This window comes from Aythya marila (genome assembly GCF_965140915.1).
Source record: "Aythya marila genome assembly, chromosome: 4".
Lineage (NCBI taxonomy): Eukaryota > Metazoa > Chordata > Aves > Anseriformes > Anatidae > Aythya > Aythya marila.
Window position 1 is genome coordinate 5,602,801 of NC_139045.1, and position 27,478 is coordinate 5,630,278.

Below are 27,478 nucleotides of genomic sequence, written 5' to 3' on the forward strand. Positions count from 1 at the left end.
CAGAAACTGGAAGCCAAGTGACCCCCCAAAACTAAAATAATTAGCTCCACGCATTCCATCTTCCAGCTGCAGGTTTAAAAACAAGTCAGTGTGTTCAAGTACTCAGCTTGTTCTTGCAATGCTTTGTTAATGCCAACACACGAAGTAAGATTACTTTACCTATAAGTCAACAGGTTCCCTGGGTACGCTTTGAGTACATCTGGGGCAGTGTTGCAGATTTTGTTTTAGCATTTTGAAGTCAGTAAGGTTTTATGCTCTTTTCTTATAGCCGTCTCCTTTCTTGTTCTCATTCTTTCCTACAGGCCTTAGTGCAACACAACCAAACGCCGTGTGGTCACCTTGGGCACGTGCTGAGACAAGGAATTCATCAACCAACATGCAATGAAATAAAATCACCACGGAGATATTCCATGAGATATCTCGAGACGCACCACAGTTTTCCACTTGCATAGCTGCATGCTCTACTTTCTGTAAAAGACAGAAAGCATCAACCACCACTTGGTTTCTGCAGAGACTGTGTTCAAAGACGTCTTTCTGAGCATCTTTTTCTGGGATGGTCATTTCTGGCAGACAATCTTACAAAAACCCATAAATATAACAGAATGTGCCAGCTGTTTGCCAGATTCTGCTTCCCTGTGCTCTGCACTTCTATGAACTGTCAGGACACGAGGTGAAGCAGATTTAAAAATCTCACATCACACCTTTTTATTCCGTAGAGTAAGGAACAGTAGTGATCAGATCAAAACAGAAGAAAAATAGAGTGAAGATAACTCGAGAGATCGGTGCAATGAGGAGATTGTTTTACTTGCCCCATATTCTCCCGTCTCCAGAGAGTCAAGATTCATGCTTGAAAATGAATTTTCAGAGACTAGACCCATTTTTTGCATTGCTTGCAACTCCTTCGTGATGATCAAAGCCCTAGTTTGCTAGTTCTAATACAGCAAGAAGGCATAACCCACCCCATGACACCTGAAGATCATCTCACCACATTGAAAAGACAAACATGTATTAAGACAACTCCCGGTTCATCTCTTTCAGAGCATACATAGCTAGCTCTGCAAGGAGAGAACACAGGTTTCCCGAGCCTCACACTGTCAAAGTAAGTTTGTATAATTAAAAATCTGCCTTGGAACCCTAAACATGGAAATGATGGAAAAAGTAGATGTTCACCTAGACTCTTCTCCACATACAGGAAAGGAGATGTGCAAATGGTATTTTTGGCACAACGGTAGCAAACACTGGAACGAGAGCAACCAGTGGAATAGCAGCAACTAGCAATGAGAGCAGATTTAAAATCAAGCTGAACTTTCTTATGATGCCAGAATTTTGAGCATTATTCATAATTTCACTGTAAAAACTCCAAGTCTGTAAATGATTATTAAATCAATCATTACAGAATCATTTTTGACTCACTGTACCAGATCAGTGATCACCTGCCAGGTACCAGAAGTGTGCCACCGTAAAACATGAAATGAAACTTTCACCATTATCTTGTATCTCTAAAAGAAAGAACACAGCTTTTGAGAAAGACAGAATTACAGCATAAGATGTAAGAGAATACTGTAAAGCAAAGAAATAGAGTTTTGTAAATTTATCAGTGCAATTTGCCTTGTTCTCCCCAGACAAGTGATTGTTTTGACTCGGTCTATAAACAGCCGAGCAGCCCGAGTACTGCTGTTGTTATTACTGTTATTTCTGGAGCACTTAACTACACTTTTTAAAGTATTCATAAACTATAAACTCCTGTGTAGTCAGTCTTGAAAGCAATTTGCCAAGCAGCAAATTATTAATCAAAGTTGTACATTCCTGCCATATGTTATTTCCACTCACATCTTCTGTACCGAGACTCCGAATAATTGCTCTGCAGATTTCCAAACAACTAACATGTCTAACACCGGCCATCCAAGAAGCGATGCCAGCCCTAGGAAATGATTTGCTGGCTCTGGAGACTACAGTTCAACCCTTCTGGCTGCCAGATAAATCAGGCTCAATCCCAGCTGCAGACAGGTCCTTTAGTAGCCCTAAGAGCCTACCCCTCCCTATTTTAAAGGGCTGTAAAGAGTAAAAACACACACAAGCAAACCTTTTCATATTGAAGAAACAGCACAGCATGAAAGAGTTTTTCTTTTTTTTTTTTTTCATGTGATGGAACATTGCACAAAAAGCCCATCCACTGGCAGCAATTTGGAGGCAAGAGAAGTTACTCAAGTAAAGACTATTTTTAAATACGAAGACAAGTCTTTCTTGAAAGGGAAGGATGTACCAAGGCTGTAGGCGAGTCACGGCAATAATGGGACAAGCAAAGTCCGATCTATAACAAGGACTGCCTGAAGAAATGTGTCAGTTATTTATTATAACAACTGAAAGTAGAAGCACGAGATTCTTTAAGAGTATGACGGCAGCCTTCATTTGAATGCAAACACATCTTTCAGAACTGTATGGTGGAGATCATTAGAAACAGGAAAAAAAATATTTTAGTATTTTGCTCAAGTTCGCATTTCAGGATTTAGTAGATGCTTCAACATTAATTAAGTGCATCACATCTAAATACGAAACAGCTACGGCATTCAAAGGCTTAAGGAAAGTGACGAGCACTTGCAACTTCATTTAGACTTGGTCTGTAAGCCTGTGCTAAATTTGTACTCGGGTTGGTGTTTCTATTACCACTACTTGTCTCAGCCCAACTCCAAATGAACTTTGTGCTCCTTCCAACCTCTGAGAGGACACCAAAGCACTAAAAGCAGAGACACGACTATTAGGAGTTCTGGCCAGGCTAAGGCAAAAGTCATGAGATTTGGATCAGGCTTGTGACAAAATTCTTTGTGGCTACCAAAAAATTGTCAGTAACAAAGACAGGATACAAAGCTACATGAAGCTTAATTTACTAATGGGAGAGGAGTGCCCAGTAACGCTTGGGTGGCTCAGAGCACAGCTGAAGGAAAGCCACGTCTTTGCACTGCTCAACTTCAGCCTCGACAAGCTGTGCGCCCACCACAGCTGCCAGGTCTGCTGGAAGTTCAGCGGGTTCATCTGGTTGTGCTTTACAGCGCACTCTGAAATTTAAGCAGCAGCTCCCATGCCAGAACAGTTGGCCAACCTCCTGTATTTTTTCAGCAGAGTATCTTTTGGCTCCCACCGCATTAATATTTTAATAGCACTGTAAGAATCGTACCGTAAACCATCACCACGTGCAGAAGGAATTCTTACATAACTCCTGCGATGGAAAAGATACACCACCTCCAGCACGGTGCCTTGTTTCCTTGACCTCAAGCAAAGATTTCCAAACCCCAAATGCATCCAGCTCTTTGGAACAAAAAGCTTATATCCAGTTCTTTTACAGTTTTTTCAATTATTTATAAAAGCTTAGCTTTCCGAAGAACGGTGGTGTATCCAGTGGATACCACTGAATTAAAAAAAAAAAAAGTAGCTGACACGTATGCCTCAAAGTATCCCTATAAAACTTCCTTGACAGGTGACAGACTTCACAATTACAGACACACACACGTGCTTCTAGGTTCAGAAACATAAGTGGACTCAGCTGCATCTGGACAAGCCTGCAGGGTCAGCATATGCCACAGAAGAACTCGAAGAATCTGTACTGCTCTTCATCCTCCGGGGCATTTCCGCGGAGTGAAAGCTTTAGGTTACTGTCATAGCTACACCGTGAAGCACCCGTAAATCAGATGGATTTCACTGCAGTTCCGGTTCTTCTTCTGCCACCTGTTCATATCAAGTAGAACACCATTTCTTGGATATTTTTGTTGTTTTCTGTAACTTTATCCTAAAAAAGCAAGTGTTCACGCTACCTGCTTAATTAAGAACATGAACAGCAGTCATAAAAAGGGAAAATGTTTATTTTTAAATTTACATTTAATGTTTATTTAAAAATTCCCCATTAAAAGGGAATCTTGAAAATCTTGACTTTTAATTAGTGTCAGTTTTTCTACACGTAGAAGTAGTATCTTGGAGCAGTGCTAAGACAAAGCAGGATTTAACTGTTCAGCAAAGGCAAGCACAGAGGTTAAAAATAATCCTTATTCATTCACAAAAGCATCCAGCAGACATCATGCAGATGGTACAGCAGGAGGATCAGCGGTCTCAAACTACAACTGCACTAACAATTGCTAGTATTTACTGAGGCAGAAACTTTAGCTCTTCTTTATGGGAGCCAAATAAAGGCTGAAGAAAATTAAACTTGAAGATGTGCGTGCATGCGTGTGCACGTCTGTGTGTAATCAGCGCAGGGGCAATGGCAAACATCACTTAATGGGGAGCAAGAAAGCTGCCTTTAAAGAGAAAAGCAGTCCTTGCAGACCTTTGAACCTGCAGTCACAGGATCGTAGTTCCCTAAACTAAACCCTCCCACACACATTCAGCTTCCCTGGTTCATTCATCATACAGACAACTGCACTTTCCAGAGCTGAATTTAATCACTCGATACAGCAGGACAGTATTTTAATGATGATCTTTCATAAAGATACTAACTGAGCCCATGCAGAGAAAATTAATTATTCAGCTGTAGAGTGAAAAGCCAGAATTAACTTTTAAATTTGAAGCAGGCTGACAGCAACTAATCCCAGCAGCAGTTACGTGTCTCTTGAAAAGCGTGTTCCCACAGCACATTGCACTTCACATCCCGGGCATCAGGGCCGAAACACAGGTGTCTCCTTTAATCACATATACAGAGAAGAGACTTAAAATTCCTACCAAGTATCTAAGAAATCTCCAAAGATAGCTACTACGTATTGTAGCTGACTAACTATTCTCCCTTTTGAAGTAATGATTTTAACTTACATGCAGCTGAAACCTACAGAGCATTCTTCCCTGTAGCAATGAAAGAACTCTGAAGAAGAGTTTTCAGTAGCTTTCTATTTCTGCAAATGAAGACTTTGCTAGTTGGTGAAAGGCCTCAGTTATATTCTATATTCTAAACTGGAGGGGAACACCAAGAGTTTCTTGGAGTACCTTCTAGCTTCTCTTGTGCAACTCGGCTCTTACAGGACCGTGCCCCCCTCTATTTTCCTCTGTCAGTTTAATGTTGCGGGTATTCATGAGCTACTTTCTCACAAAAATGCTCATGTGCTGGTACCAAAAAGATCTAAAGTAGGAAAGTCAGAGTTACTAAAGATCTGGTTTTATGAGCACTCGATAATCCTTTTTCAAAGTAACTACACTCAGCAGTAACTAGACTTGTCCTGACACAGTTCAGACCAGCATGGTTTCTGAGTGAATAGTCTGTCAGTCTCAAGAAACTTCTGAACCCTATCACCTATAAATATTTGAGCACCCTTTACGATAAAACACAGCAATATTGTATCTTCTAATGGTGCCAAAAAAGTAAGCAGCCTTGTACCAAAACAGTAAGCAGTCTTGTAATTATTGCCTTTCGAGAGGATCAGAGTTTTTAAGACTTTTAGGATGTAAATGACTTCTCCCTCTTAAATCCTACATTTGCACAGAGCAAAACAAACAGAAAACCTTTTGTATTCATCATGGACGTGGAAGGCACTTACACCAGCCACTAGGTAAAATCCTCCAAACAGCTTTCAGGGAATAGCTGTATTTCACCTGCGGGGTCAAAGCTGCTTTTGTTTCCAGCATTTACAACACATTGAGCCAAATGATGCTTTCATTGTATTCCAAATTATTCTATTGAAAATACAGCAGCTTAAAAACAATTATTTTCAACTACAGTAACTTGTTTTAACATTTTCAAAGATGCAAACCTGCAGGTAAGTTCTCGGTAAAATTTCATTATGGAGAAGCTAAAGGTTATATGAGCGAAGGCAAACACCACATCGGAGTTCTTATCGTTAGTGTTATTTTATAGATGGTCATATGGATGTGAAATCACTTACCCACTGCGATGGAGCAGGGTAATTCAACCCCTAAGACCAGATTAATTTCCCTGATGTACAATTCAGTGTCATATCCTAGCTGGCAATGGCGACTTCCTCAGGGTGCGACTGTTCCCAGTTACCAGCCCGCTTCACACAGAAGGTTTCAGAGCTGCCAGGAGGACAAGCCAGTGCGTGAACTTAGGGCCTTTGCTCCAGAGCAGCTGCTGCTAAGCCCCGTGCAGAGCCTCCTCCATGCCATGAGCAAACACACACGCTCCTGCGGGACCTGCAGCCCCGAGCTGCCCCGGCCAACTGAGCTGCTGAAGCGATTTGCTCACTTATCTTCACTCTGAAATGAGATCCCACTACAAAGCTGTATATTAAACTGCAATCGAGAAACACTCCGGGATGGAAACTAGATCCAATAGCCATGGATCGTTTCCGAGAGGGTCCCGAAGTAAGAGGCTAATCTTTAAACTATCAATTCAGACACAGCGGAGGTTATGTTGGGAAAGCTCCTGATGAGAAGGAAATGGAAATAAAAAGTCTCCCGTAATGGGAAGTTTTATGCCAAAACATCGTACCAAATGATCTCAAGAAAAGATTTGCTAACTCAAGGCAGTTTTTAAAGATGTTTTATGCATTGCCAACTGCTTTCAAATGTAAAAAGCATCTCAGAATCTGTCTGCTTGCAGATAATTAGGATGTGAGACAACACACCAGGGAGGCAGTTATGAGAAGAATTCAATTTTCCTCTAATCCAGCACAGAATCTGTCAGGTTTTTGTCCCCAGCATTTCACGGAAAGAAGAATGGATTTTTATACGTGAATTGGGTTTAACCAATGGTGATTAAATATGGTATATGTTGCTTTCCAGTATCAGTGCTAGTTTAAGCTTCTCCCTATATTTTTTTTTGATTTTGGAGTGAAAGAGCAGTTTCTAGGCTGTTAAGTTACATAAAGTTAGGATAAGAGCTTGTGAATTTTGTACAAAGCTGTGGAGTGTGACCTAAAATGTAAGAGCTAGGTTAGCAGAAAATGGCTTTTCTCCGGAATTTCTCTCTAAAAAGTGAAAGAGCATAGAGGGGTTCTATGAAATTTTCGTTTCATTAAGGTATCTAAGCCATTTTCTTTAGAAATGGCAAACGTCAACAAGTGATTATAGCTGCTGTGAAGGATCTCCAATGATGTGTTAATCATCAAAATAGAACAATTTCAAACTGTAACAACTCTCTAGGCTGTAAACATCACTGAAGAAAAACCTTATCCTTCATCTCCACAGGCAGAGACGACTGCCTCACCAATCCATTTACTCACACCTTTATTGAGAATGGCCACATTAAGTGCGGGCACCAAAGGCTTGCAGGATAAGCACCCCCTGCTCAGTGTCTCCGAATGAAACAAGACAAACCGCAAGCACACAAGCAAAACACTGGGAGCGAAACACTTGCTTTGGCACAAGACTTCAAAGGAAAGATGATTCACGAAGATGACCTATTATATCCCAGCTGATTTTGATGACCTATTATCTCAGCTAATTTTATCTCCTTGCTCCTGCCCTGATCCCATGTTAGGAAGCAAGATTTGCTGAGTTACAGAGGAGGTCAGGAGCCAAGGACATTCAAAAAGAATACACACCGTGATGCAGAAACAAATCCCTTGGTGGTCACACGCTGCTGCTAATGCAGCTCAATATTAGCCTGTGAGCAGCAGCATTAGAATGGGTGGAGATTAATTGTCATAGCAAAACAAATAGTTCAGGAAGGAACAAACAAGTGATTGAATGGCTCTTCTTCAGTCCCCATCTGTATCACTTGAGCTGGCCAAGTAATTTAAAAGTGCTGAAAACTGAAATTGCAAACTAGTCCATGAACAAGTGATACAAAAGTAAGAGGACACTAAAATCTGAAACAGCCACCACCTGTCGGTCCTGATGGTTTCTCTAGAAAAGTATGTCAACAAAAGCATTTAGAAAAAAAAATGTAAATTAAACTTTTGGGTGTGTATGTCTGTGTTGTGCCATTACATGATATTACAGATCATCATCCAGGAGAAGGTCATGACCGGTGTTATAAGCAGCTGTCCCCTTGAAAACTGAGCAGAATTCTGCATGCTGAATTCTCTCAGCAGGAGTGGCAGCAATTGCCATGCCTAAAACCACAGCGACAACCTGTCCCAAATACTGAGCCATGCTTTAGTTATAAGCATTTGGGAGAAGTACAGAGCATGCTGAGACAAGGTGCTCGGTCACTTTAGCAGTACTCAGAGCAACACGGTGACAATCTCAAAGTACTCAGAGCAGAGCCATGATATCCACGAAAACCAGCAGCACGTCTTCACTATGTTGCAGAAGTGCTTTCTCCTGTTCTATTAGATGTATTTCACTGATTAGAACCACAGAGGTTACATTCTCAAGACGGAAACACCTGCTTGAAAAGCATCCCATGCCTGTTAGTGAGTTCAGCATTAAATGTATTTATGGCTTAAAACACAGAACATCAACTAATGAGTACGTTTACTTAAGACCACACCAGAAATACGCTAGGGAACGAGTTCTTATCTGGGAATCTGTTCTCCTGCTGTGTTCCTCAGCTGAAAAACAAAAATCTCTTCAAGGTTGTAACTTCCCTAGAAAAGAAGGTTCAAGGAGACAGGAGGAAAGAAAGGAAAGACAAGCCAGGAAAACTTTCTAGCCACACTTTATCACAGACAAAATCTTTCAGCTACTCAAGAGGCCTCCCAAGCAATATTCCCACGGCCCTCACGCATACTGCAGACCCCTCACAATTGCCACAGATTTGCTTTTGGTCAGGTTCTCCTTTCCTGTCCCTCAGCTTTTCAAAGACACTTCAAAAGAGATCAAAAGGCTTGGAAGAGGTAGAGTTGTTTAGTCTGTAGAAGAGAGATGGGAGACAGGGTCTCATTCTTCAAACACAAATGAAGTTGGTATGAGAACAGGACTAAACTGTTCACCAGGTCTACTGCAGACAGGAAAAAACAAAGAAGATTTAAGTTGGACATTTGGAAAGCTTTCAAGCAAGAGTAAAGGACTGAACAGATTGCCTACGGAGGCTGTGGAACATCTATCACTGGAAGGCTTTAAAAACAGGTTAGGCTAATGTACCAGAAGCAATTTAGGTAGAACAGATGAGAACGAGCTTGAGATCTTTTGCTCCCCTTCTGTTAAAGTCTTTTCTTTACACCCAGCATTAAGAAAATAAATATTTTTCCTCTTTTATATCCCTGGGTTTTAACTTTTCAAAATCAGCAGCAAATCTGCCTTTGTAATTATTTTTCCACATATTCAAGTGCGATAACTTGGAAGAACAAAACACAAAGATTCGCTAACTGTGAAAAGCAGGAAAAATAAACCACCTGGGAAATAAAACATCAATATATTCATTTTACACTCCTTCTGAAGAAATTGACGTATAACTCAATTTGTTATTTACTTGGTCGGTTTTGCAATCTGGAGAGATCATAGGAACTTTAGGGAGAAGTTGCACAGTCCTTGCACCAAGCATCTTCTCCAGACCTGAGTCTGATGGAGAAATTGCTTGGCCTGGACCATTGACAGCAGCACTAGAGGCCCACCAGCAGCCCCCACTGTGGGGCACACCAGAAAAGCAACGTATCTTTGCCATCTGATGACCGACCCGGCTGAAAATATGCTAAATAGACTTATTTGAAAGATAATCCACACCAAAAAGTCCTTTTCTTAAGTTCCTCTTAATCTCTATCTTGATTGACGTCTTTATTATACAACAGAATTTTTAACCCAAAGAAAGAGAAACAGGTTGTAAAGTTCATGTTAGAGCTGTAGCAACTTTATCCATAGAAGTGTAGTCAGGTAGAGGAATGCTAACTCAATTTAGGTGTGGATAAGATAACTATTTTTCAGATTGCACTGGCTGGTAAGGAAATAGAAGACAGAGAGAAGATACACAAGCAAGAACTGAGGACAATCTAGGCCACCAGTTATCACTTGTATCACAGAGCAGACCCCATTAGGCACAGTTTTAGTGCCTTTATTTTCTTCTGGAATTTCACCTGGATTTTCTTCAAATGGGCACCTCTCAAAGAGCATGGTGCAAGTAAGATGACAGCAATATTGTGACATCTTTCTCGCTACCTCTTTTAAGCATCACCACAATTCTCTTGCCAGCTTCTAGACCAGCAGCAGACAGCCTTACAAGACTAACATAGTCACTCTACACTGTACCTACTACGCAGCAGAGAAACATATGATGATGGATGACACATAAAATTCCTAATTTATTTTCTTTATTTTAAGTTACAAATTAGGAATATATTCTTACAGTCTGAATAACTAAAATATAGGAGCAGACTGAGATCCCATAGCCTCCACAGACCATAATAAAAAATTAGAACTATTAAAAAGAACTATTAAAAAAAAAAAAGAACTATTAAAATAAGCATCTGCCAGGAAGAACAGAAGGAAATTTTGGGACACGTGACAAGAACTAATAACATCAAGGTCCTCTTAAGCCATGTTTTATAAGTCTAAGGCAGCAGCAGGTAGGTTATGGTACTCGCACTAATTCTAACCAGATGAATCATTGGCAATGTACCTCGAAATTCCTAACGCAGCGGTACTCTGTTTTCTTACTCTCCAGGAAAAAAGAATTTGGGAAAACTCACTGATGACTTACTGATCTGTGGTCACCAAGCCTGGTCAGTAAATCAATTTTCAGTTTTTGCTCAAGAAATTTCTTTATTTATTTGAAGAAAAGCATTTTTCCCAAGCATTTTTTTTAAAAAAAAAGAAGAAAGAAACAGTTATGTTCATCAGGCTGCTTTGAGACTTGAGACTGTATTCAATAATAGGTAAAGATGGCTTTGGCTACACTGGAGAGAAAAAACAGCTATCAGAGGAACATTCTTGCTGCTATTTCATACTGAAGTAACCATGGAAATGAAAACTAAACTTTGATCCCCCCCCATCCCCAGCTCCCACGGGCAAGTACAATAGAAAATCTAACAAGGGAAATGTACGTTGGTGGAGTTAACAAGAACCATACAGGTAACTGTTTAGAAGGAAAACTAAATGGGTTACCAAGTTTCTCTGCTGGACTCCAGTCACAGAACTCGTATCAGCGAAAGAAACAGGAGAAGCTGTTTGCTTGGCTCACATCTGATGTTCCTAGCAGCTGCCTTCTACACTGGCCACTCCTTTTATCTGTGTTGCCTAGCATTTGAAATTCTTTACGTTTTAGAAAACACTTCCATAGAAGAGACAAATGTCAATGAAATCTCTACATGGCAGCTGTGACATTCAGCCACGAGAAAGCTCAAAAACACTGACAGAAATCAGATTCCTCTTCCTGCACACTTGATCGTTTCCCCTTATGAGAACTGCTTTACACTCACTCTTATTATACAGACATTTCTCATCCCAGTTTTAGACATTTATTGTGCTCTTTCCATCTTCCAAATTCAGTCATGTTCTCCAATTCATCTAGAACTTACTCATTTATCTTCTACTCATGCCACTGAGTACCCACACCTCCCAAATTCAGGATTTCTACAGCGTACTTGAGAAGAAAACCTAATACATCTTCCAACTAGCTAATCCAATGCAGCACTCAACCCAAAAAAGCTAGCAAAGTGTTGGCTAACTATTCACACCAGATCCCTATTTTCCAAACAAATGGGATGAAATGGAGGCCAGAACAGAAGCGGGACGTTTTTTCCTTGCATGAAGCATGAATTCATGTCACAGTCAGGATTATTCATTGCTAGGATGTATTTATAGGTCAAAGGAATTCAAAGCAAATCCACACAAAGCCCCATACTCAAGCCCAGTACCCTGAAGAAGACTACTTATTAAGTAGGAGGGATTTAGGCTAGACAGCTCTTGATAAAACTTCTGTTTTGCATCTGAATGTGTTCTTGTTCTTGCCAAATTCAGATCCACTCTTCACCCTGGTACCATTGCTTTTGAGTTCTCATCCTCCAAAACATACGAGTTACCTCTGCTGCTTTCTTAGGCCTTCTTCAGATAGAAACAGAGTAAGGTAATCTGAAAGTTTTTTATTCCACTGAACTGGGGGTCAGAGCTGAGAAAGCAAAGCTTGTCCAATTTAGTTCTCCTGCTAATAAGCAAAATTACAAAGAGCAGTGACTTTAGAAGTAGGCTGTTGCTTCAGAAAGAATACACAAGTCACTTCAGCCGATTATTTCCTCTATTTTTTATATTATTACCTTACAATATGAACTAGCACGGTGCTATAGGATAAACCGTGGCTGTATCATGAACGCATACACATTTTAAAATATTTTTATAATGTTTCTATAAACTGTTTTAAAAGCTACAGTACAATTGTTTCAGTTGTCCGGAATCCCAATATACTGCAGAATAATGAAAACAATTATTATCATTATTATTATTATTATTTACTTTCTACTTCAGTCCTAACTTAAAAAAAAAATCAAGCATTTCTACTTTTTAGGACTTTGGTGCTGTTTTTACAAATATGTGGTTTCCTTTTCAATAGGTCCTCAAATAATGTATAATTATTTAAATTTAACTGGGGAATAACACAGTAAGTGGATGAAAAGAGCCTGCAGAAGCGGGATGCTGTATTTCATCGCTACTGCTTTGAGTTAACACAGAATTCATGTCAAGCGTACCCTGAAACGCAAATACCTGTGAGATGAAAGGAGGACATTAAAAAAAAACGTATATAAAAATCAGACTTTGAGGAACAGAAAGAGCAGGAAACATTAGGATAACTTCGTACTTATTCTGCAGCCAGTTTTTCCTTGTTTTGCAGTGTTCAACTCAGTGCAATGACGCGATGATGGGTTGGGGGCTGCTAACATAACCTGAGGAGCAATAAGCCACCAGCCCATCCCTCTCACCCCATTTATGCTTCCCCACAGAGCTACGAGCCTGTGGAGAGACCAAAGGCAAGGCGATGCCAGCTCTCACCCACTGAAGCCTGTACACCACCACAACGACCATATATTCATAGTGTATCATTACAAACACCACAACTCCTCTCCAAATCCCAACCCCTCGCTCAAACGAAGCCATGGCGAGCCCACCACCACTTCCACACCCCCCTGCCCCAGCAGGGCGACCTCACCTTTCCCCAAAACCCCAAAAACCCCAACCCCAATCCCCAAACCCCGCAGCCCCCCGGCGGCCCCACAACGCCACCCCCGCGCCCGGCGCCATGACGCGGCCCCAGGGCGGCGGCGAGGGGCGGCCCCGGGGCCATGCTGGGACCGCTCTGGGGACACGAAACCACCTTTTAGCAGGGAAACTCGGGCCGTGCCGAGCCGGGCTGGCTCGGCAGCACTCACATGAACCGAGCCGAGCCAAACCGAGCCGAGCCGTGCCCCCTCCGCCGCCGCCGCGCACCTCAGGGCGCTGAGGGAAGGAGGCCCCCGCCGCCGGGCTGCGCGAGCTGACGCCTGAAGCCGCCCCTCAACACCCCCCCCCCCTCCTCACAACCCAGTGCCGTGACGTTCTTAGCGCAAAATTGACGAACCTGGGGAAAAAATTTAAAAAAAGAAAGATCGCTTTGTTTATTTTTTAAGGTTGGGAGGAGAGGAAAAGACAGGCAGCGTGCAAACAGCCTCGCAGCGCGGTCCTTCCCCGCTGGCGGGGCGGGGTGTCGCAGGCAGCTGCTGAGGTGCCGGCACCTGCCCCGGCTCGGGCTGGGGCTGAGGGGGGGACCCGTCCTGAGGGGTACGGGGGCAGATTTAGGGGATTTTCCCCTGGGTTTAGGGGGTCCCCTCTCGTAACCAGGGGGCTAAGGGGCTGCTCATAGTCCTGGGGTTCGTTTTAGGGCGCCGTGGGGGTCTTGCTGCTTGTCAGTGGGGCGGGGTGGTTGTAGGGTTGTTTTGGGGTCATTTGTAGGCTTTTGGGGTCGCTGGGAGCCGGTTCCAATTAATTTCTCTTTTCGCCAGAGGTCATTCCCCTGCTTTCGTGTGTAAGTGACACGGCAACACGGCCGGCTTTATGTGCACAGTGGCAGGGACCCAAATTGCACGGGTAAGCGTGTAAACATAACGGAATTAAAAGAAATAGCGGGTTTACACCTGCTAAAATCCCTCCTGGGCTGCCAGAATTAGGCTGTGTGCTTCCTTGAGGTGCTCCAGGTGTTGGCTTTAGGGGGCTTGTGGGTTTGTTTTCCTGTTTTATTAAATGTTCTACCTGCAGATATGAAATTTGGGATGCCGCTAAGCCTTGCTGTTACACCTGCCCTTCACAGCAGCGACGGCCTAATCTCCCTGCGCTGTGTAGGTGCACTATAAATGCCTTGAATTATTGTATTAACCATTATTACACAACTCCCACACACAAGGCAGAGGCTATGACAGAATTTTTCAACTATCTCTGAGAAAGAAGGCTTTTTCATGTTTGTTCGTGGCTGTATTCCACTTGCCTGAAGTGACGCTTGAATATCCCTGGTAGGGCAGGGAAAGGAGTTGCTATTTCACGTCTTCAGGAAACAATTCTTCAAATATCCATCAATCACTTGTGCCAAAGTCAGCGTGACATTTTGCTTTCTTTTCCCCAAAAAGTTGTGTAGTCGTAGGAGACCAAATAACAACATTGGAGCCTTGACAAAACGCGTTTTGTATTTTCCGTTAATCTCAAATTGGGTAACAGTTAAAATGAAAATTTTTGACACATTTATTATATGAATAGATGTGCTGAATTGCTGTATCTGGAATCTGAATCAAAGCATTTAGGCAAAGTGTGCCTACGCTTGCGTTTTTGATACAGGAAATAATGCTGCTTGCTGTGTTGTTTTATTTTTTTTAGTCTAGACAATAATTTTAGGGGAAAAAAGATTTAAATATGCTAAACATTCTGTCACTATTTCCTCTTGATTCTATTGTTACTCTTTATTGGTATATGGAATACTTCTTACTTAAATGAAGGTCAGAAGAGTTGGGACATTTTATAAAAAGGGACGTGCTGGTGTTATTCCCAAGGGGAAGATGGTTAATAAAAAACGATGCTGTTTACATTGAGAATCTTAGGCAATCGAATACAAGAGTAGCAAAATAGTGCTAATCTGCACGTGAAATAGGTACTTGTAGGCATCTGTTGGTGGTGGGAACGTTGGTTTGTGTTTCTGTGTACTGTAAAGGTATTTAAGGGAGATTTGGATGGGGGTAGTGAGGCAGGGAAGGTCATTCAGAGGTGGGATGCAAACCAGGCCGCTCCTGGACTTCTAATCTCTATGCCAGACATCTTTTGCAGATGTGGTAGGCTGTCTCTCGTATACTCAATAAGCAGAGCTTTGGAGAGGACTCAGTAATTTTAGATGACACTAATAAGACAAGTCATCGCTTCTTCCTCCATCCTCACTGTTTTGGATTATCCGAATTGAATTTCCAGAATTTGGTCCTGGAATTAAATTTGCCTTAGCTGTTCCTGGTGTCAATTTAAAATAACAAACTCTTCTTTTTCTTCTTCTCTTTTTCTTTCACAGTAATTAGGAAGCTCTGCAGAATATAATTCATTCCTCCAAATTATAAAATTAACGCAATACGTGCCTTTTCTATGTAGAAGAGATGAATTTCATGTGTTGAAATTAACGTGAGGAGAATGCCATGAACATGAACAGAATGTGTCGTACTCTGTATTTTTATAGTTGTACCTGACTTTGTTGTGGATTTGGAAAAAGTTTAAAATACAGTTACATGAGATCTTTTTTTCAGGTGAATCTTTGAAATGTATATAGCACTTATGTTTGAATTTAGAAATGTCTGTTACTGGAGAAATAATTAGACTGCAAAAAAAAATCAGTTTAAAAGAACCTTTCACTTAGGCGGTAACTTGTGGCCCTTCTTAAAGGTGGAAGAAGAAGTAAGATTTTAGTTTCAGGGTTGCTTGGTTTATTTTTCTATTCAGTCCTGGGATTTATGGAAGTTGAGAGTTAAGGATGGAGATCAGAACTTAATGGTAAAATTACTTATTGACAGAACTAGCTCTTTTCCAGTACCAGAGAGAACTTTTTAATGTTTGTTTTTGTGGATCCAATGGAATTAACTTTGTAATTAGAACTCTTTTAATGCATACCTTCTAAAATTCTTGCTTGTTTCCTTTTAGTGGCTGGCAGGAAAGACTGTTTGCTTTTCTTGTTTCTCCTGTTTTGTCTGTGTGCTTCCCAACCAGATGATACGTCTGCAGTTGTTTCGTTGAAAACATTCCAAGTGGTCTAACTCATCCTTGTAGGCAAAGTGCATCTAGAATGGAAAAAAAAAAAAAATAATCTCTTTACATGGGTATTAAACTTTTAATATTTATCATTTTTTTTAATTAAAATTTCCTTCTAAGTGTCAGCTGAAAGCAGATATGGTATATTAAGGACTGTCTAGCTGATTATTTTTTCCACGTTAAAGAAGATTTTTCTTACCTGAGTAAATATGTTTTATACAACATATTGAAGTATTTATATACATATATTAAAAACAAAATACATCACACTCTTTGGTATAAATTTACTCCTTCCGCACACCTCTGCCCCCAGACTCTGGTTATATTAACATTTCTTTACTCTAAAGTAGTTACTGGAGGACCGACGTGCCAAATAAGGTTATAACTCACTTTCTAAATCAGAATTTTTTCTTCATGGTCAATAAATATTTTCTTTCTGAAGCCAGGTAGTTCCCTTTGGCACGATGTTTTTACAGGAATCTGGATCTTAACTTATGGTAAATACACAGTTAAAGCTTTCCTGTTGGAACTGGCTGTCTGACAATAAATCTTTTTGCTTCCACTCAGTCCCATGTATGTTTTTCAGTGGTACATTCTAACTGTTAGTTGCATTGTTGGCATCCTAAAAAATAACTTTCTCAAAATACTAAATATCCATGAATATGAAAACATTATATCTTTACAAAGAGGACTTTTGATACAAAAATACAAATATAAAAACAACAATGCCATTTTGTATTTTTCTTCTGTATTTAATACAATGATCTGTGCTACAAATTAAAGGACTGTATCTCACATTTTTGTTTCTTTGGGCAAAATCCCACATGCACACAAATACACAGCAGTCTTACATTTACTTTGTATCTGAACTCAGACTGTACTAGTGAAAACAGAAGGTGTGCTCTGTAATATCCATTTGTATAGACTCTGTGAATGTGTCTGGTGTAGGAGGATCTCTGTGCAGCCTGTTAAGGAGAATGCTATCTCAGTTAAGATTCACAAAAACTATTTTTAATGGGATTTTTGTGCAGGTTACAAGGTTGTGATGTTGGCCAAGAGGCCAATAAAATAGTAGCATTTAGCTTCATTAGTGGTCTGCATATTTTTTGTATCAATTTTTTATTTCTTGAAGCCCCTAAGATGATAAAGAATTATCACACCTGGTTTGAAAGAATTATGCTGGTTTTATACTTTAAGCTTTTCCTGTTATTTCTCTTGTGGGCTTCAAATCCTGTGGGTTCCTCTGCCTCTCCAATTATCCTGGTGCAGCTACATACCTGGTTCTACTCTTTAGAGCTTAGAATTACTGTTCTTTATCTGATGAGAGAGTTGGATGTGCTTTCCACATCAGATGGTGGACTGTTTCTGTTGATTACATACACAGGGGCTTCTGGACTCTGGAGGTGAAGTTAGTTGGATGGTACTCTTCTGTGTAGGCTTGTTGATGAAGCTTTTTTTTTTTTTGTTCTGAGGCCTCTTGTCCACTGTTACATGGAAATGCACTTCACTGTCACAGCTTACAGGCTAGAGCTCACTAAAGAGCACTTAAGCTTGGCCTTTTTCTCTCTTTTTATGTGCCCTTATACACAAATCTGTGTGTGTTATGGAAGCTGACATACAGAGGAGCCATACTACCTCATGACAGTTTGCAGTGTCTTGATTCATGATCTGGGCAATCCAGAAATGGGTTGAGCAGAGGCTTGATTCTGTTTTTGGATTTTGGTACCTGGTATATCAAATCTTAGCCCGCTGGTAAAAAGAGGCCAGGAGGTTTTGTCTGAGGTCTAGCTGATTGTGGAGGTGTCTGTCACTTGTGCATGTTCTAGGTTTTTATACTCTTGAACTGCATAATAGTTGGTTATGGAAAACTGCAGAGAAAAGATTTAGCTCACACTAAATGGAAACGTGTAGTTCAGAGTTGCGAAGGTTCAACAAGGTCGTTTCTGCTGGGGAGAAAAGTGGTCATGAAACTAAATGCTCCTGAAACTGAACTAAAAGCTAGCTTTCTCTTGTCTGTCCCACAGAAATATTTAACATAGATCACTTCCCTGATTTGTTACTGAGTCAGTGTGGGAGCTAATGATTTACCTATTGGTATGGAAGGAAATATTGGCAGGACAGAAGACTTGTTACTTTCTAGCTTTAATGACCTGGAACGCTATGGTATATATGCTGGATTATTACTAAAGCTGTGCTAATCTGGATTTGTGGCCTGCTGGTACAAGGTGATATTTTAGAAGAGCGTTTTTCTCTTTAGAGCCTTCACTGGTTTTTGAATAATAACCTGCTGTATTGCAGTAGTCATCTGAAGACTGCCTGTGTTAAAGCATTTGTCTGTTCCTAAAAAGAGTTCTGATTCTTACCTCTGTGTTTAGAACTAACACCGTATTTTCATCTTTAAATGTGGTGTTTATGATGCACCTGCACTGTATTAATAATATTACTGTGTTCATTATTCAAAAGTGCCTCCCCAATGGAGAAAAGAAGTCTTAATTTCATTGTTAAACAACTCATAAGCCAAGTCAGAAGAATTTGTATCTTTTGTGTATAATTTTTTAATCTGTGATTTCTTTCTAAGGAACAGAAGTCACTTGGAAGGGCGTAAGGTCGTGCGAAAGAGATGTTTCCTTTAAAAGACACGGAGATGGGTGCCTCCACCTTCTTTGCCTCAGCTCTGCCTCATGATGTTTGTGGAAGCAATGGCCTTCCTCTGACTCCCAACTCCATCAAAATTTTGGGGAGATTTCAAATCCTTAAAACAATGACCCATCCCAGGCTTTGCCAGTATGTCGATATTACCAGGGGTAAACATGGTGAGTATCTGTTTAATGAGGATATTTTATGTTTGGTTATGATTATATTTTCGTGAAAAAAAATATCTGAAGGTGCCCGAGCAGAATATTGCCATTATGGCACCAGTTAAAGAAGGTGTCTAGGTTCCAGGCCCAAAATGACTGCATGCCTTTGCTGTGACAGCCAGCATTAGTGCTTTTGTTTCTTTCCTGCAGAGGTTATTGTCTGCGTTCTCTTTTGATACACATTATGCTAACTGAAAAACGCTAAAAACTTTCTTTTTTTTTTTATTCCTTACTGTAAAATTCTGGTACTCGATTGCTGCACCATGTCTGTGTGGGACACTGGAATGGATACATTTGTGATGCTTAGCCCCTACACTGTGTTTTTGTTATCAATTTTAATGTGATGCTCAGGTCTCTTGTACATCATTTGCAGCTGTTCTTGGTGTCTCAGTTATCCTCTATCTTGGCTGCAAGCTTCTCATATTTTTATTTTTTCTCAATTCTGGCTGCTTAAGATCTTTCCCACTAACAATTACTTTATTTTAGTACAGAGGGTTTTATAATAACTGTTTTCACATGTATTGTTAGCTCAAATACTGCTTCAGTTGTTTTTTATGCTCCAGATGATCTCACTCTGTTGCAAGCTCAGCAGGAGTACAGCACTTAATTTCCACAAAAAGTCTGCAACACCTGCGACAGAATGTATGTGGTTACCAGCTTTAACTGTTAAACCAATGATGTTCCAATGTAAAAGTGCATTCTATGTATCTGAGTAGTTACACTGTCTCATAAAGTAGAGCAGGTAATATATTTCCCCTATAATTCAGGGTGATAGGATGTTTCAGATTGGTAGAAAGTTGTGATATTACCAACTGAAAACGTTCTGAAGTATTCTGGGGTAGGGGAAGGTTCTTTTTATGTTTTCTTTTGCTCTCAAACTTGACAATTTTTAGTTTTCTTCAGCCAGGAGATCTAGAAATATTATTTGTTTTCATCTTAGGTTGGCTAGTACGCCTTGAAACAGAAAATGGGGTGTTCTAATAGTACTGTTTGAGGTGAGAGGTTAAGAAAAATTAGCTATCGTAATAAATACAAGAGGTGGTTAAATAGGCAAGCTTGGCCTTTTTGACAGTGAAGAGTCCACGATGTGAAGGTTTCAGTGCATATAAATACGAAGGAGAAAACATCTTAAGATCATTAAAGTAGCTTGCAGAATAGCAAATGAAATGTCTAACGTGAAGTCAGAAGGCTGTCCATTTATAGCGGCTAGAATGCCAGTTAATCATTTTCAAATAATACGTTTTTTCTTACTAACACACTGATAACATTGATGGGAAAGTTTATCATTCTGATACTGACAGAATTCATCACTTGTCAATCCGGACATAGTGATTTAATGTTTTCATGCAAATGTCAGTTTCTCTCCTCATGAAGAAATACAATAGCAGTCTAGGAAAACGATGCAAAAAAATGACATGTATGCATTCCCCACAGAAGGACCTCAGAAGAATAGTGTATAAATAATAGAAAAACATCCAAATGGAAGTCTTTTTTCTTTGTGAAATTAATTTATTTGTAACCTTGGATAGCATTATAGCAGGCAATCCCAGAATTGTTTATTCCAAATGAAGCATAAGTGGTCCTTTGATTTCAGGAAGGAGAAGGAAAGAGTTAAGTAAGCATTCCAGCTTTAATGTGTTACTCTCTGTGTGCCTTACAGTGTTTTCCATCTTTGTTATTTTAACAGTCTTGTAAGAATATTTTGGAATACCTTAGTTTGATTTGGTTTTGAACCTGAACATTCAGTACTTGCTGTTCTGTGAGTATCAGAAGTAGCAAAGCCGCCTCGTTCAGTAGTTCTCTGTCTCCCCTGCAGAGTCTTGCACTATCACCTTCCCTTTATAGTTGCCATCTTCAGTGCAACAATCATTTTGTCTCTCCCTCTGTATTCAGAGCCATACCTAGAACATGTGGGACCCATGTAAATCCTTAGCTATTTGGGGGCAAAAAGTACTACAGCTAGTAATGTGCGAGCTGGTCAATCAGGACTGAAACTCCTTTGCTCGCTCGGAATCCTTTTCCTCAAGGTTAATGTTGCTTTGATTCTCTCGCTCTCAACTCAACCACAGATTTTTGTAAATTTGTGAATACTTGCCTTCTCTGAAGCCTCTATTCTTGAGTCAAATTTGACTGTCATCAGCTGAGGGGCTCAGAATTTAGTAGGTTACTGGATGGATGGAATAGCAGTACTTTTGCTTAAGGAAACAAAAGCAAGAAAGATCTGGTCCAGTCATGTAATCTACTCTATTTCATGAACGAAAATGATCATGATATATACAAGTTGTACATGATTACTTATATACAGTTTCCTATTCAACATATGTCAATGTACCTTAACATCTGCCAAATAGGTACTAAGAAGTCTGAATTCCCATTGTCTCACTTGCATTCTAATCCTCATATCCTTATTTTTTCAATTAGAGAGGCTGGTTGTGGCTGCTGAACACTGTGAAAGGAGTCTGGAAGATTTGCTACGAGAAAGAAAACCAGTCAGGTAAGGTGTCAAGTTAACTTCAGATCCATTTGACAAAGTTTCACATATAATCTGTGGCTAATTCCTAGACTTTTTTTTTTTTCTCTTTAAACTTTTATTGGTTTATATAAATTTTACTCTGTTAAAGCTGAACATATAAACATTGTTTAGCAGACAAACATATGCCTAGATTACTTACTTCTGTATGATTCGAGAAGCTGGAAGATATATGGGGAGCTTACAACTGAAATACTTTGTAGCTCATAAAATCCTGTCTTGTAATAGCAGTTTTGGGGTTTCTTTTTTTTTTAAATACTGTCAAACCTGTTACAGAGTCATTATCTTCCTTAGAATTAATTTGAAAATTTTATGTCTGCCACATGATGAAATGCAGCTTTCACTACAAGGGATAGGATTTGGTGCGTGCTTTTCATATGCAGAAATATATGAACTTCTTACCTAGAAAAGTGGACAGGATGTCAGATATATATGCCAGGCTGGTAATAAGTGGTTTAAATTTGGGTTAATACAGTCACTTGGCCAAACCAAGTCCAAAGGCTAGATGCTAAGAATACTGGCTTTCATGCTAAGATGTATAGAATAGTTGAGCTATATCTTTAAAGAAGCTAACAAACACACACCCCATTAGACTTGTTGATGTTAACTGTAATTTTAAATGAAAAGCAACTATCACTATTGGCTTTGGGGAAAAGTCCCTTCCCCTGGAGAATATAGAACCCAGGAAGCATAAAGAGTTGAGAAAGAGAAAAAATATTTGTATTTGGGATAGCGGGGCATTGTAGACTAGTTATTTCGAGAACACAAAAATATACAAATTTGCAGCATGCTTGAAGAAATCCAGTCTCTTCATTCTAGTTTCTGGCATTACATTATCTGAATTTATAACAAGCATTAGATCTCATACTGTTTTGACATTCATGGAAGTGTAGAAAATAAGCTTACTCAGAGAAATGTTTGGCACGTTTTTGTGTCTTCCCAGTTAACTGTGATTAATGTTAGGCATCTCGGGTGGGCTATGTTTGATAAAGTACTATCCAGGTAGAATTCCTGTTGCCTATCCCAAAATAGGCTTGTGTAGAGAAGCAATACTAGAACTGAAGCATTTTGAGCCTTGCAGCCCTTTAATAGAACGCTAACAGTTTTGTCAGGCAGAGATAAACCTAAATGCAGAATGCCCTGTGCCTGTACATTAGGTTTTTGTGGGTGCCAGCTTATATGACGTCATATGTGTTGCAGAGGACAATGTCTTGAGGAATGTAAGGCAAATATGGCTTGCATTTTCTCTTCAGATAGAGAGGTACTTAGAGGTGAAGTGTAAAGGGCTTTTCATGTGTGATATAAATTACAGCCCTTCACACAGTTTTGCATCAGGTTCCTATTGTGCCAAGTTCCAGAAATAGTGAAAGCATCAGAAGCTCTTTTCTTTCCTTTTTCATTCAGTTCTCACACTGCTTTTGGAACATGTGTGTCTTGGTGTCAGATGAGAAGCAGCCCAGATTGTCTACTGCCTCTTGACTGTTTTTGCAAAAGCATGCATGTAGCTATTTTAATTTGCTTTGAATTGCTTGATACGTTTCTTATGTGTATTCTCTTGCTATGAGAAAGGAGAAAATTCTCAAAATTGTATAAATGGAACTTTTCTCAGATAACAATTGTGACCTGTATGCACATCCATCATGCCCCTCTACATCAGCATGGTTTTGTGGCATCAAGAAATATATATTTTTTTTATACATTTTTAGATGGCTTGCTAAGATACACAGCTTTGGTTTGTTGACATGCTAAGAGAAGGTACTTCGCCAAAATAACTGTCACAAACTATTTTGGCTGTTGGTCTATTGAGAGTAGATGCATAAAGCCTGGCTTTACTTTTTCCTCTTGGCTTGAGATAGTAGAATAACTTATTTCAGTAAAAACTATCTGATCTTTGTTTTAACAAGCCAGTTGGGAGTTTTTCACAAAGTTGTAACACCTGAGGCATAGGCTAAAATGTAGCTTGTCAGTAAGTTCCTAGCTTCAAGAGATGTTAGTATACACCTACTTAATGTAAATTACAGCTTTTGCAGTAGTGGCTAAGAGATGAATTATGTTCACTTTAAAGGAAGTATTTTGCAAGACTGACTTTTTCCCTCTACTTTTTTCTTTTTTCTTCTTTTTAAAATTAAAACAGACATTTTTGTTTCTTTTGTGAGACCCATAAATTTCCAGAAATAACTTGGATGGACCAATTCCCAGTTATTGGTTATCTGATCTGTCTATATTAATTACCTTTGGAGGGAAGTATTTGGCTTTTTCCATATATTCTGATTGCATTTGTCAATGATAGTAAAGCTGGTTACATATCCGGAGCTGATGTGTGTGCTATTGCAATTAATTTTATAAACTGTTTATGGAATGCAAAAAGCTGCTTTTCTGGTTTCTAGATTAATTCTCCTTATGCTTGCCAGTAACCTAAGTCCTTTGCACCTGTACCACAAGCTGACGTAAAATCAGCAGGAAATCTTCTATTATGCTAGTGCTGAAATTCAAGATGTAACATTATGAACTGTCTATCTTTCCATACATACTGGAAAACAGGCCATACAGCTGTCTGGTAGTTATTTGCAGTTAATCTTGTCTGAAGTCATGCGTCAAGAGTAGCATGCATTCCTTAATATATGAATTATTTTTAAAAAATGCAGCTGAGTGATTAACCTCAGACTTTCATCGGCTTTTATAATTCTAACGAATCACTTAGACATAGGTTCCAAACACTGGATATTAGTTCTAATCATTTACCTAACTTGCTCTGTCACAGCACAGTAAGTCGTTTTAGGGAGCATATGACCAAACAATTTCTAGAACCTGGATCTGTGAATTCACCTGTTACTTACCAGCACTGTGACAGCTCTCCAGGAATCGCAAAGATGGTTTGCCATTTTTCTCAAAATTAACATGCTCAACTTCACTTTCAATGCAAGTCAGTGTTCAGTAACTCATGGCCAGATTATTTTCTGAGTGATGCATGTTTGGGATCCTAGAAGGAGCATGTGCCATGGTTGGAACTCTATCAGGTAAAATTCAAGAACTCTCAAATGGATGAAATAGGTAGGCTTTTTGCAGTTCTTATCATATGTAACCAGAAAAGGAATTTAATAACTCTTCATTGTCTTTCGTGTTTTTTTCGGGTGGTAGCCATGTGGACATTGTAACAACAATTAATGCTTCTAAAAGAGACATTAATTCAGTTGTCTTTACTATACTTCCATGGAACATCATGGTAAAAGCAGGGGAGCTCTTTTGGAGTTGTGTGCCACAGGGAACTCAGGCTGTAACCATGGGTAAGAGTTTTAGGATAGAATATGATAAGCTTTAGGTAGTCATGCCCCATTATTTTCCAGAGCAGTCTCCACTGTCTTCAGTTTGAGAGTTTGTATTTTGGGTCATTGCTTGGTTTTTGTTCATTCCTGATTTATTCTCCTGTTTGTTGTTATTCTTTGTCAGAGCAAGTATGCACTTAACTTTAGCTAATAATTTTTGCTGTTGCAAAATCAGTTCTCAGATATATGTTCAGGATTCAGTTATTTTCTTAAAGGGCTATGAATTTATGTGCACAGTGAAACACAATAGTAAATACCTGATTTAAGCACGTAATAGTTTAATGCCGTTTAGAGATTTGAAAATGTGGCTCAAAGTCTGGCTGACTTCCTCTGTGTCATCTTGTGCATGCAAGGATTTTGTGAATGAACAGAAAGTAAGTCACAAAAATTACGAAGGATAAAACTATTGTACTTCAGAATTCTCACTAATGGTAGTTTTCATGTTTGTGGCAGTCACAATTTTACAAGACTTGCAAGGTTACTAGTTCTTTTAGCACTGTTGATATCACAGACCAGAAAGTAGGATGTGAACTTATTTTTAAGGTTCTCCATCTTTTAAACACATTTAGGGCCATTCATTTGGGATACCTTTTCCAGACAGTGTTAAAGGAGTTATTTTCTCTGCTCCTGTGCTCTTATAAGAGGACTTGTGAGCTTTTCCTTTTCTGTCACGCTTGAAGTGTGTTCCTTCTTTCAAGAAGCAGGTCTGCACTTGTATTCATAATAATAAAAATGCCAGCAAATGCTGACATTCAGCAGACTTTTGGCACCTACACTAGAGTTTCTGGATTGGTCTTCAATTTGTGGCTTGGGCAGTCTAAGCCTATTCCTTTCTTCAGTAAAATATAGTTGTCATATGTTTTGAAAGTTATGGTTTTGAAAAATTACTAGTGAACCATCAGAGATACAAGGTATGGTTTGTTATACATGGAACGTTTGATGGGAAGCAGGCTGTGTCTGCAGCTGTTTACTAGTTTGGAGAAAACATGATCTGACTGATTCGGTTGAGTACATTTTATTTGGCTGTATTAAACAGTTGTCTGCGCATTGATTAGATTAGATTTCTTCATGCCATCTTTGCTGTTAATGTACTTTTGGCAAACTTGACGTAAAGCTACATAATAGAAGGTATTATTGGATGTTGCGGGGGAAAGCAATTTCTGGGTAGCCAGGGATTCTTCAGGAATATTGTAAGACAGGTGCAAGTCATCAAAAGGCTGAAGGTTTTACATGGTTTGACTTGAAGAGCTGCATGTGAGCAGAACTTCAAGGGCAGAGTGTACTCTGCTTTGAATCAAGTCTGTGTTGGAATTTCACATGAGAAATCCATATGTCATAACGAGGTTGCATTTAGCAAGGGTAAATGATGAAGTAGTAGAATGAAGTAGCGTTAATAAATAAACTTCTTAAAATTAGTTTTTTCCTAAGCATGTGTGAGAATCTGTACTTTGGCCGTTTAGTGGCTGTAGAGTTTTCCTTTAGTTTCTTGCCAACGGTTTGTTTCTAAAGCTGTGATGAAAGTCCAGCTATTAGTCCTGACTTGCTTATATGTTATCCAGTGCTGCTTTTCTTAATATTAGGAGTATTTTGATTTCCATAAGTTTTAGTCTCACTGCAAATGTTACTGTAGCATTCTTTTTAATACAGGCTATCTCCTGTAATTCACAAGGGAAAAAAAGACTGTTTGGAATGTCAAAGGGGCATAGTTTTCATGAGGTAGTTCAGGAGAGCATTTCTCCTCTTCACGTCAGAGTGAACTTTTTAGGTATGGAACCGAATTCTATGCTTGTATGGTTGGCTGCAGTGTTTGGCAGCACAAAGACATCTCATCTATGCCCACATCTCTGTTGCTTGTGAAACAGTGTGCACACTTGTTTTCTTCTTCTCTTTTTCTTCTTCTCTTTCAGGAAAAAAAAAAAAAAAAGAAAAAAAAAAGAGATTGAGATATTTCTATTAAAAACTATTTCTAATGGCTGTATACAACATAAAGTCTGTACATGTGGAGAAAGCGCATAATTGTATTTCTACCCTTTATCCTGCTGTGCTGCTCCTGTGGCTGTTTGTAGGTGCTTCGTACGAATTTCCATTCTAAAAGCAGTAGCAAAGATCTTGAGCTGAAGATGAGCTGTGCTGTGCTATCAAGAACAAAAGCAGTGGAGAGCTTTGAGCCTTCAGGGGAAGAGAATGCTGAGTTTTCCTCTAACAGATCAAGCCCCATCCTCAACAGGAGCAGGAGCGTGGCTTTATCCTGCAGGGGGATTTCTGTGCTAACTAGCTAATGGCTGAGCAACCAAATGTCAAGTTTTTGTTGTGCAAATATTACTAGATTTAAGCCACATTGCTAATTGTAATGTTGATTTATGATCGTTGTGTTTGTAATAAGCATTGTCCATATACTTGGAAGAATAAGATGTGGTTAATATATGGTTATTCTTACTTAATGCAGTGTTTGACACTTCATCCTACTTATAGCGGGGGGGGGGAAGGAAGAACTAACACTCTTTAAACTTGCTATAGAGTGCATACTTCTAGAAAGGGATTACATTTTTAAGATACAAACTCATACATCTGGAACTACTGAGCGGTGTCTTGAGGGAAGCGTTTGTCACTAATTAGGGATCAGACAGCTGGTTTATTTAGATGCATTGATACGCTTGCAAACATCTCTAACGTCATTGTGGTTTGAGATCATTCCTTCCGTATGTATGGATGTTTTCTAC

At 39.6% G+C, this 27,478-nt stretch overlaps 2 protein-coding genes across 10 annotated transcripts in view; one reads left to right on the forward strand and one right to left on the reverse strand.

The window, feature by feature from the left end:
• The window catches only part of AIMP1 (aminoacyl tRNA synthetase complex interacting multifunctional protein 1), a 32,313-nt gene extending 19,048 nt beyond the window's left edge, over positions 1-13,265 (reverse strand). The window contains exon 1 of one of the 4 annotated variants that reach the window (XM_082759227.1): positions 13,173-13,265. In XM_082759227.1, the coding sequence (XP_082615353.1) occupies positions 13,173-13,174 (2 nt within the window). In that variant the 5' untranslated portion in view covers positions 13,175-13,265. Of the gene's footprint in view, positions 1-5,858; positions 6,126-10,917; positions 10,937-13,117 lie in introns of those variants that run through there. The other 3 variants (XM_082759229.1, XM_082759230.1, XM_082759228.1) reach the window with 3 other exon arrangements.
• A 242-nt stretch (positions 13,266-13,507) lies between these two features.
• Positions 13,508-27,478, forward strand: part of TBCK (TBC1 domain containing kinase) — a 103,302-nt gene continuing 89,331 nt past the window's right edge. For 3 of the 6 annotated variants that reach the window (XM_082760181.1, XM_082760185.1, XM_082760186.1), the window contains exons 1-4: positions 13,514-13,560; positions 13,782-13,866; positions 18,626-18,860; positions 21,327-21,399. In XM_082760181.1, coding sequence (XP_082616307.1) covers positions 18,668-18,860; positions 21,327-21,399 — 266 coding nt within the window. In that variant the 5' untranslated portion in view covers positions 13,514-13,560; positions 13,782-13,866; positions 18,626-18,667. Of the gene's footprint in view, positions 13,561-13,781; positions 13,867-14,034; positions 14,115-18,625; positions 18,861-21,326; positions 21,400-27,478 lie in introns of all 6 variants that reach the window. The other 3 variants (XM_082760183.1, XM_082760182.1, XM_082760184.1) reach the window with 3 other exon arrangements.